At 38.0% G+C, this 11,960-nt stretch overlaps 1 protein-coding gene across 3 annotated transcripts in view; it reads left to right on the forward strand.

Annotated features, from left to right (window-relative positions):
* Nucleotides 1-11,960, forward strand: part of LOC123718878 — a 29,299-nt gene that overhangs the window by 1,066 nt on the left and 16,273 nt on the right. For all 3 annotated transcript variants that reach the window (XM_045675831.1, XM_045675833.1, XM_045675834.1), the window contains exon 2: nt 6,111-6,201. In XM_045675831.1, the coding sequence (XP_045531787.1) occupies nt 6,135-6,201 (67 nt within the window). In that variant the 5' untranslated portion in view covers nt 6,111-6,134. The remainder of the gene's footprint in view (nt 1-6,110; nt 6,202-11,960) is intronic.

The raw sequence follows: 11,960 nt of genomic DNA on the forward strand, positions 1-11,960 counted from the left end.
CATTGTCTACTTCTTTATAATAAATTTTCTAATTTTGCGAATGTCTTTAATAAATAGAACACATGTACTAAATCACTAAATCTATTTTAATATTTTCGAAAAACACTACTGTATTTCTGGGAACTTTCGATTTTGCTTTGCAATTTCCTTTCGTACAACACCATGGACCAAATGATTTATTCCTCGATATTCCTGGGAACATGATGTATTCTACATTGCTTTTGCGAATGCACTAATCCATTTTATTCAGCGAATGCCATAATTTTTGCCGCATTCCACATCATGACCACTTCTTCAGTACAGAGGTGACGATCGACAACTGGCCCATCGTCCTCAAAAGCCGGTCGTCATCCAATAATAGAAATCGTAGAAGTCTTAGGTCCTGAATAGCGTCCACATTCACTTTTCCAGACGCCATCACAAGCTGTGATCAAACACAAAATTATATTTAATTTTTTTTATATTTCATTAAATTCAGGCGACCTATTTCTAAATCCAACCCCACATGCCGTCGACTTTTTGGGTCTTTGGGTCTTAAGGCAAGCCAATCCTCACGATGTTTTCCTTGACCGTTAGAGCGGATATTAAATGCGCACATAGAATGATAGTCCATTGGTACACACAGCCGGGGATCGAACCTACGACCTTAGGGATGAGACTCGCATGCTGACGCCACTAGGCCAACACTGCTGAACAATTCTGGGTATGAAGAAAGTCTAATGTCCGAACACTATACTCGAGAACGGCTTAAAAGAATAAGGTATTGACAATGTGGCGGTATCATCCATGGAGAGGTGAGAGAAAAGAGATACAAGAGCAGTGCAAATTTGATTTATTTACAATATATTTATTTACATTGTATATTTGCGGATGGTTCGATAAAAAGAGTCCCCTGGTGAGTTGTGCTGCGATATTGCGGGCCACTGCTGAGTTCTCTTGTTATTTTTACACGTGTATCCCTTCTATATTTTTTTTCATAAATGATTGTCCTTGTAAGATGTGTGGTCTGAGAGCAAAAATAAAATAATATAAACCCTCAACTCTGAGATCCTGCGACAGCACCAATATAGTGGGACACACACACACACACACACACAATATAGTCGCTCGTGTGGTGAAGAAAATCATCGGCATTTTTTATATGACAGGAACAGCTATAAAATACCCAATATTGCATGCCTTAGATGAGGAGGAATCATAGATTGAGGAACAGAGCATCCAAATTACAAACAAAGAAGTCGGGAAGTACGAGCTAGAGCTAATAACTACGATAATCCATGAATGAAACACCCATATTGCGTTGTCAGCTTGTCAACTATGCAGGCCTTAGATGAGCAGGAATCATTGAGGAACAGAGCCTCGTAATTGCATACGGAGAGGTCGGAAAGTACGGGCTGGCTACTAAGTTTTTGTAACACGTTAATACGATACAACATGAATGGGTTTTCTGGGTCGCTCCACCTGCACACACCGTTATAATGAATTCATAAATTGTTGATTGTTGCGGCTGTGGATTTAATTATTTTATTCGTCATAGGATAATACGTGAACAGTGTGGAAAGAAGACAAGGGTAGGGAAGGGAATGCTTGGGCGTGGCCATGTATGGATGAGGTGCGGCTAACAAGTAGAAAAGTAAATGTTTAAGATCAGTTTTCATTCATTTATGTTTTCTGTTTATATTGTCGTGTTTTGTTTTATAATAGGAATGTGTAGCTGTTTACTTATAAATAAATATCGTAAAGGTATACGTAAATAAGTCAGGTACAACACACGAGATTTATTTTTTAATTCCTTATTGCCTATTTTTACAGTAACATAATACTAATACAATAGAAAACATAAAAAAATTAAACTAAAAACATAACATAAACAAAAGAAAAAAGAAACCAACTACTAAACCTTTTTATAGCTAATTATAAATAATGCAATTCTTGTGAATTCAGCGAGTGTGGAACTAAATATATCTGTGTCACTAGCAATAATATTCTGGGTGCGCAAGACATTAAAGTAATTAATTAATAAGAGTAAATTTGTACGCGCTCGAGGCACTGCCAGCAATCGCGATCGCTGATCACGCCGAGTGATTATTTGACACACGCAGCCCCAGTCTCTCCAACATTTTCGCATTATTTATACTACCCCTAGGGACATTGAAAATATATAACATGACAGTAAGGTTCCTCCTTACCTCTAACTTGTTGTATCATGCCAGGTTGTCCATGACACAGCCATACCCATTTCTGTTTAACAATGTATTTGACTTTGTCTAAGTGTTTTCTTTTTTTAATAACTGAAAATGATTTATGTTATTCATTCATATATATAGAGCCACACCCAATTTTTATATATTTTGGATGTTCATACGTGACATCGTCTTTCGTCTTGAGAACGTGTGCAGGTGGTACACAGGTTTTGTGGTATTTAGGTTGCATGCGCGTGCCCATGCTGGCCTAGTGTAGGTATTTATCAATTATACATAGGGTGGGAAAGGCACGAACTATCTGGTGTGTGTGTGTATGTGTGTGTTGACTGAATGTAGGTAAACTTTTATCTAAAAGCTGGATCTGGAAAGTACTTTGTTATACTTATAAAAAAGGATATTTGGGTAAAAATAACAACAAAATATTGTTGTACATTTTTTTTTGTAACAGGAGGCAAACTTGCAGGAGGCATCTGACCGGAAGGTCCGTTGCCCATAGACATGGCCAGAAGTACTCGCAAGTACCGGTCTTTTAAGGATTGGTACGCTCTTTTCTTGAAGGACACTAAGTCTAATTTTTAGCCTTAATAACTCTCAGTTGTGGGATGATGATGTAGCAGGGTAGAAGGAATACTACTAATGAAGAATACAACTGGGAATGTATCAAAATAAAATCCATACGCGATTGACGGGAACAATCTGAATGGCCGGAACTTTGGTCTTCATTAACATGTCTGACTATTGATTTACAATTTTATTAACCTACATAGTAATAAATAAATAAAGAATTAAAAAAAATATAATGCTCGCATTTTCTCGCTGCTTTGGGATACTTATTCGTTGAAAGCATCAGCTCGGTCACCTATCAGGTGCCAGCTTAAATCTTTAATAAGCTGTGCACTACAACCATACAGTCCAAGACTGAACCAGAATCAAAGTTGGAAGAAAGACTTACATATTTGAGGCGTTTATTATTTAGCTGTGTACCTTTTCAGTGTGGAAATAATATTATGCTCAACATACTATTCTCTCAACGTTTATTGCAACACTATAATGCCGTGACGCATTAGCGTCATTTGTAGGTGACGTTACTGGAAAGTACAATTTCGTAACTGGGTCCTAATAATTTGCTAACACAGTTCTACTCTTAAGTGTCTGTACTTCAATGAGTCCTAGTTCACTTGCGCGTCCGCACTGAATCTCATCAAGTCTTACCGGCTCTCTTGGCCTCATCCGCAACTGTACGACGCCAGGCTTGCTTGGTACGGCCACGCTTCCGTTTTCCCTGCAAGTTCCAATTATGCGCCTGCTTAGGGGTATGATTGGAATCGCTTCGGAGTGTATGGCCTATCCATTTCCACTTGCGTTGCTTGGTTTGCTGACTAATCGGAGTTTCTCGACAGCGTTCCCAAAGTTGCTCTTTAAATTTTTTTTCGAACCAGTAGATACCACTTGAAGGACTCTAATTCGAATTTGTTCAGAAATACTTCAGTGGGCAGCTTCCACATAGTAGTGGTATGTGGACACGAAGGACTTCGAGCATACGGATGGTATTTTATATGTGAGTCCTCCAAGAAAAGAACATACCAATTCTTAAAAGGCCGGCAATACAGTTGCGAGCCTTCTGGCAATGTCATGATGTCCATGGACGGCGGTACAGTCTCCAATAAATATAAATATTACTGCAACAAGGCCAATGCTGTCTATAGTTAATTATTATTCGATACGTGTTTCTCGATACGTAACAAACGGTAACTATTTTAATATTCAACTCTCGTTTGACCTCACAGTTACAAACACGGCCAGGAACTTTGGTATTCTATAGTAACAATACGGCTTTATTTATCCGTATTGTAAAAGTAGCCTACGAAGAAGAACATATGTTCTAGAAGTAGGTGATGTCTGCAAGTCCTTTGGGGTATGTGAGTGCTGAAAATGCTGAAAGCCACGTTCTTTGTGTTTTAGGCTAAACCCGAATGAAATCCTTTCGTTGGATTTGCAGTTTCTTACAAACGCCGCCCTAGCGATGAGAAATGTTCTAGAAGTGAACTTGATATTGCCTTAAAAGGTCCAGCCTAACTTTTATTTAGTCAAACTCACGGTTTTTTGCGAATGTCTAGAATTACTCATTAGAAAGGTTACAGTCACTGAAGCCCGTGCAAAGCCTGGCCTAGTGATAAATGTTAGCGCAGCGGAAATCTTTACGTTGAGTGTATGGACCGTGGGGTTTCCATCTGTTACGCAATCCTTTAGAAAATTATTATTTGAGGGACGTCAAAATTCCACCTCGACGTCCCTCAACTGAGCGTTTAAAGGCATTTACCACACACTACTATGTAAAACCAGCCTATTTGCGAACCAAGTCATCTTAGTCATCTTAGTCCTTCAAGGAAAGAGCTTACCAATTCTTTTTTTTAATTACTAAGGGGCCAAAAAAAGTTCTTAGAACCCGTTTCAAGTTTTAAACACTAGTAATTTCCTTCTTATTGTTAAGTTCTAGGGTATTAATGATATTTTTATATTACATAACATATACTGTATCTATAGCTTAATATATGTGGTGAACTTAAATGAACAAATTAAATTAACTATAGCCGAGAGACAGTCTTCATCACAGCATTAGCATCATTTGTCACACAAAAGTAATTCAATTATAAACAACGGCTCGTAGTTGCTACGATTGGTTTTACTTTCTCTCATTTGTGTCATGTTATGAAATTGTGACACACGCTTGAGTCACATCCGTTTGTGTAACTTTTGACTTCATTCACAAAGTATATCCGACTCTATAATTAAATAATAATAATATTATATATGGTATGAACACGTATTGTATTGTGAATATATCCCAGAAAATATTTTAGAAAGCCATAGTCACGAAGCGGGAAGCGGGAGGAGTTTGCATGAGCTTTATAAGCAGAAAATAAAGGGATAAAGAAGGATGAGGACACAGGAGGAAAGGAGAACGTGGCTATTTGATATCTTCAAACACTTACTCGGGTTTGACATATCTGTACTATGACGTACAGACCCGAGCGATAACTCAAGTAAAACTGTCAACAGTAGAAATATAGAGTATGTAGACCTTGGCCAAAGCTTATTATTTAAAAATAAAGGATGTAGACAGAAAAATTAAAAAAATCCTAGAGTTTATATTGGGCACACGAGCACGTTTTTTATTCTCAAATGAGTTTATCACTGAAGAATAAGGTAATGGAAGCTGTGACACAGCAGAAATAATAAAGAATATACTAACATTCCAACGCATGACATGAGCATGTTAAGCTAGACATCACAGTAGTCGTCGGAGCCACGTGGCCGCGCCTGGCCCACGACAGAAACGAGTTGAAACGGATGGAGGCCTAGGTCCAACGGTGGACAAGCCAAAACCAGACAAGGCAAGGACATGGTGGTTCCTAACGCTACATTGTATTTTATCTAAAGTTATTTTTTTAGGATCCATATGAATGAAACACCAATGTTCATAATTAAGTTTTGAAAGAAGGCTATTCAACAATTTTATTAAAACGCAACAATCAAATATAACAATTTTCTTAACCTACATATTAAAAATAATGAAAAGAAAATTTTAATGATTTTAATAGTCTCTGTGGCAGTGTACCTTTATCACTGGCATTTCCTGGATGTATTGCGATACTTCTTCGTTGAGGAACTGATCACAAAGTTTGGAATCATTAGGAGTACAAGGCACCAACGTTAATCTTTAATTAGCTGTGCACCTGAACCCCACGGCCCAAGTACTCCAAAGGGGTCAAAATGGAAGTTTTCGGGGAAAGAGGATTTGAGCCGTTTATTATTATTTTTATTTATGAATGAGAGGGATAAATTGTCGTTTGACACATATACGTATATATGTTAAGGCATTTATATGACATACTTATGTTTCAGATTCGATGTGAGGTGTTAGTCAAGATGGGCGTAAAATGGCGGTTGAAATGCCGCATCTGGGCGGTTTTAGCAATCATACAAGTCGTTTATGGTAAGTGGTTATTGTTATGAGTCCGACGTCAGGGTGCAGAACGCTACCAGTCCTGATGAAGGTCTTATAAAGACTCCGCTCGGTTCTTCGGTCTTCACCGTTGCGTTGTTAAATCATTCAAGCCGGTGTCATTCAATCATAAACGGTGATGTTTAGTTAAGAGGCTAGGCTGTTAATTGTACGGCTTATTTAGCTAGTTCTTATATATATACATAATAAAAATACCTTATTCAGTATATTTTATCGACAAAAAATGAACGCTATATTCGTTCGAGTTTCATAAAAGGATTTTGTGGTCATTCGTGCGTGTCTCAAGGTCGTGAGGTGTGGTCACAGTAAGAGTAGCTACAAATGTTATGTTACTATATGTCTATAAATAGTCAATGTATATACGTAGTGTGTTGTGCTATCATTGCGTGCTTTGGATAGGCTAGATTCAGAAGGTCCCTAACGAGGTTTCTTATTCGAGATGGACTGTCGAAAATCTTACGCATAACAAACAACGGCAAGTTGCGTACCTGGACCACGTGTTGCGACCTGCTATGCTGCCACCTCCTTCAATTAATTATAACGGGTAAACGACGTGGTAGAAGGAAAAAATCATGGCTTCGGAATTAATATTAGGAATGAGTATTGCTTCTGCGGAAGAGTTTCTCCATCTGGCACATGACACCGCCTAGCCTTATAGGCACTAATGGAAGATTTAGTGTAGACTCAATTTCCGCACCTATACGTTTATTTGGTCTGTCGGGCGTAATGTCCTTGCTAATAAAGCCCAGCTCCTCAGAGCTCAAACCTGGGCAAGTGCCCAGGTTTAGAAGGCTTCGCGACATCACCGCTTCGAGGATTTCTGTTCGTTAGGTACCTACACCCACGCATTCCAGGCTACGTCGCGGTCGGTGACTGATTCCTCTGCGCTGAAACAGCTTCTGCACAAGGGACTGTCGGTCACGCCTCATTTAGGAGACAGTGAAGTAATTGTCTTTATTTTGCGATTCAGCAGTTGAGGCTCGTCACTAGCGGGTTTAATGCTGGCAGTACCATTTTTAAATGGTCCCTTGGTATAGTGTATTGGCGGTTGCTCAGCATTCATTGAACAGCGAAAAAGACTAATTTGTCAATCCCCAGACGAAAATGACCCGTCTTTCTTCTGTATGTTACAAAAGGATCAGAAGCTATGTAAAAGTTTATTTCACAATTCTTTTTACGGTTCAGTTGAATCGCTCTGAACGCTGTCAGTAACGCCATACATGTGTCAACGACCTATCATTCATTTGAAGCGTTCAGCGCTTTCGTAAAAAGCGGAGCTAGATCCGTTTTTCCCACCTTGGGGGGTATAATTTATTCGGAATTTGAATATAATTTTTACATTTTGAAAATTTACGTACTGTGTCTCGTTAATAATTTCCTAGTAATCTTCATAAAACCTATATTAAAGTTACACTAAACAAATAAATTTTGTAATTTAAAATTGTTCAACGAATAAGTATGGCATCGAGGAAAGCTGCTGCTGCCAGCGTTAAAGGGAAACTGCCACAGAGACCAAACTTTTAAAATTTGTTTTCAAGGCTATATTTACTCAAAAGTGTAACAAACAAAATAAATTACGAAAATGAAAATACTAATAAAGATACGCTTACACAACCTTAAAAAAAGCAATGGCAATATAAGCTTTTAGGTCTGGGCCTCTTAGGTGATCAGCCGTCTGATTCACGTAGTTCTAGAGCCGGTGTTACGTTTTACACGAGCGGGTGTTAAATATAGAGAACAGAACAGCCGGAGTTCCATGACCTCAGGGAAGGTGATGCCACTTCTCAGTCACAGGTCAAAGTCCATTCTCGGTGAAATTAGAAGCACTTTCACTTTCCTATACTGTATATTTGTATGGCGGTTTACGAGAGGCTTTTTGCTCCTCCGAGGACTTTTTGTATGGATGTAGTTCTACCACTACCAGGTGCCTTGGATCTGGAACCCAACAGTGTTTATAGCCATTACACGAATAGAGTAACAGTGGCTATTTGGTCTTGCCGCAGAGCTCTTGTTTGACCGTTGCCGGGTGCAAATGAAACCCTTCGAGATGCAGGCTCATCTGATTAGTCTTAGTGACAGTATGAAGGCTCGCAAGGGCTGGCATGTTCAATCAAGTCGCTGCAAAAATGTCTGGTTTCCTCGGGTTGAAATTATCTCTTCTTCCAATCACCTTCTGGTGTTGGAGGCGCGTGGTCAGGATCCCCTGGAATGTGTTCATACTAAGGGGGTTACACAACTTCTTTCGTTTAGTTTTAATAATTTTTTTGTTTTGTTTAATTTTTACTACCTCTATGCGTATGTTATGTTCACATATAAGTGCTTGTCATATAATTTTTTTATTTTATTTTATTGTTCATGTACCAATATATCAGTGTGCTGAGCGTTGGCAAGCTTTTGTAAATAAATAGGTGTCGATATCCATAGCTGCCTCTCACTTTGAAATCGACATTCGTTAATCTTTAATTCAACATACAAATATACATAATTTACTATATTCTTATCCAACATAGTAATAATAATTGAAAATGTTTTAATAAATATAAAGTTAAAATAAATTAAACAATGGTCCCTGTGGCAGTACCATTAATACTGACTGACATTGCTTTATTTATTATTTGATTTTTAAATAGAATAATGACAAATATTTTCGTTGCGTTCAGGAATTTATTTTATGTAAAGGATGATACATCTAGCCGCTTGAATATACAAATAACAATATTTATTTTAATAAAGGAATGAAATTAATATTTGTTTTGTATTACTTTCTTAAATTCAGCAAATCACACGACATGGACTGTTCGCCGGGATGCAGTCGACTCTCGATAATTTGAAGCTCAAGGGATTCTAGATTCTATCAAGAGTTCAAAATAATAAGCGCTGCCAACCGCGAGTTGACTCAACTAAATAATTCCACCGTTCGATGCGAATGTCCATTGATGCACAGCCGGGTTCGAAACTACAACCTCAGGGATGAGAGTCGCACGCTGAAGCCGCTAGGCAAACACCTTGATTTTATTAGGGTTATCCACTATTTTGTTTGTTAAGACGTCGTTGCATGTACAGAAATATAATACGACTGAAATTATTAAATAAAAAGGGGGTGGCCTTGTCACTTTCGAGCGATCTCGTCCAGACTTCTAAAAATTTAAAAATAAAACATATTAAACAGTGATCAGGACAATGTTCATTGAAGACACATGGAAAAGAAAAAGTGCACATGAATCACGCTAAATTCAGATCAGTTAGTACAAAAGTTAGGGATACGACGTGAACTGGTAATGCTTCTACAGTAGAGTTTTGAACAAAGTTAGATGAGTTAAGCGAATAGGGACGGGAAGAGAGAAGAGAAGCTTCACTGCAGAGGTCTTATAGCATTCAAAAAACCAAATATCCAAAGATTCAAATTAACGAGTGACCTCTGTACTTAGTTAACGAAAGTATTTCGTAAATCAAATGAGTACTAAAGACTTAAACTTTGAATATTCAATATTTGATTTTACACATCAGGTTTTCTAGTTTTTTCTTGTCTATTGAATGGGCGTGGTGAGTACAGTTAATTCCGTTAGACGCGGTATTTCTCGATAGGAAATTTATTAGCTATCTTTACGGTATACGTGTTAGCTTGCCAACCAGTGGACTGTGACATGTGTAATATGTTGGCAGGAGTATCTGTAAAGTGTAGAACGGGGCCAAATGGGCTGAGGTTAAGTGATACGGACCACGGCCACTTAATGCCAGAAGGCTCGCAATAATAAAAAGTTCATTTATCACCAATAGGCCACAACTGAGTGGTTCTTATGGCAGCTTTTGCCGCGCACCACTACTGTGGAATCAGCTTCCCACTAAAGTATTTTCAAACCAATTCGACTTTCTTCAAGTAAAGAGCGTACCAACTCTTAAAAGTTGAATTTTGTCACCAGATTTTTCTTGGGCCTCACTCCCACCCCGTTTTTATGTAACATAAATCAGTGGCACTACAACATTCTTAGTTCTGAGCCTCAAATTTCTGATTAATGATCTTTTGTCAATCTAATAGATAAGGAGGTGATCAGGCTCCTGTGCCTGATAATCGTTGACTTTGGGTCTAAGGCAAGCCGGTTTCATCACGATGTGTTACTTCACCGTTCGAGCGAGTGTTACACAAAGAAAGAAACTCCATTAGTGCAAAGTCGGGGTTCTACGACCTCAGAGATGAGAGTTGTACGTAGTTGGCCAACACTGTTCACCTCACATCTAGGCCCTCCATGTGCTCTCTTAAAAAATAAGTTGGCCTTAAGTATGGCCAACACTGCTTAGCTGAAGGGTGCCGCTTTCCCAAGCGCAGCTAAACCAACGTTATGACACGGAACAATTACCGCTAGCCAATTAGATTCCCAGTAATTGTTACGGAAGCGATGAGAGAATTCCGCTGTATTGTGCCAGTTCGCGTGGAAACTGCACGATTATTGCACTCTTGAACCAGCCTTGGACTTTAATCTAGCCTAACTTACGTTAATTCCAGCAATTGCTAAAACTTAATCTATTTAAATATATTTATTACTGCTTAGCCCTTTTTACTTGATATCGGAGATAAAAATGGATTTGCCCCCAAAAGTTGCGGGGGCAACTCGACCCACATCTCTGCTGTTCAGAGACTGATGAACCCACAAAAACCTCCTCGAGATCCAACAAAGCCTTACAGATCCTCCGGGTTCGTTCTCGCATTCCAGCGGGAACTCAACCTCCGGTGCAGTATAAACTACATAGAAGGAAGGAGTTGGGCATATCTTCTCCTATTTACTTCGTCCTAGAGCACTCCCTCAACTAGCTGACCCTAGCTGTTGTGTTACAGATTAGCTGAACTTATGAATCCAAAATAAATATTAATGTGTATATTATGTAATATTTATTTATTAACACTACAGTATAAAAAAAATTGAACATAATTAAATCAAAATGGCGACCTTCTTAGGCAAGAAGTGCAAAAATACAACAGGAACAAAAAAAAACATATGAAACTAAAAATATGATACATTAAAAATTAAAAGACACATAAATCACGATAATTTAAGATAAGTCTCACGTCAGTTAGTAGTTAGTAAGAAATTTAGGGATACGATGTGGACAATGTTGTATTAATGTGTTTGTAATATTAAATAGGCTGCTTAACATCTACCCGCTTACCGTCTACAATCTAAAAATACGACTAAAGGACTGGCTCATGAACATACCCTACGCAGAGTTGGAGCTTCTTCTGAGGCCTAGTATGTAGTACAGACTTTATTCATTCACTCACTGACTCACTCACTCACTCACTCACTCACACATTTGCACTCACACACTCACTTATGCACTCCAGTGTGTTGATAATAGTTAAAAATCAATAACAAAAAAAAGAAAAAAAAGTTAATAGAAGATGTAACTAAATTATATATAAATTAAATATTTTAAGGAATGTATAACTAAGTTTGTTATGAAAGAGCTGGAAACCCTGACACAGGTATATTTTTTACTTAAAAGGGTTCCCAAATCTTACACATTGTAATGAAATTGAACTTAAAATGAATAAACATATTTTATTATTTATTTATTATATATTGTCAGTTTTTGTAATATTTTTAAGGGGTCCAAAGCCTGTCTTTAAAGTTACTTGGGGTAATACATACAAGTCGTAAAGAATGATGGAAAAATTTGGAACTGTTGTATGGTGGAGCCTATATTCTACAAATTTACCAAAAAAAGATGACCGT

Source organism: Pieris brassicae, chromosome Z (genome assembly GCF_905147105.1).
Source record: "Pieris brassicae chromosome Z, ilPieBrab1.1, whole genome shotgun sequence".
NCBI lineage: Eukaryota > Metazoa > Arthropoda > Insecta > Lepidoptera > Pieridae > Pieris > Pieris brassicae.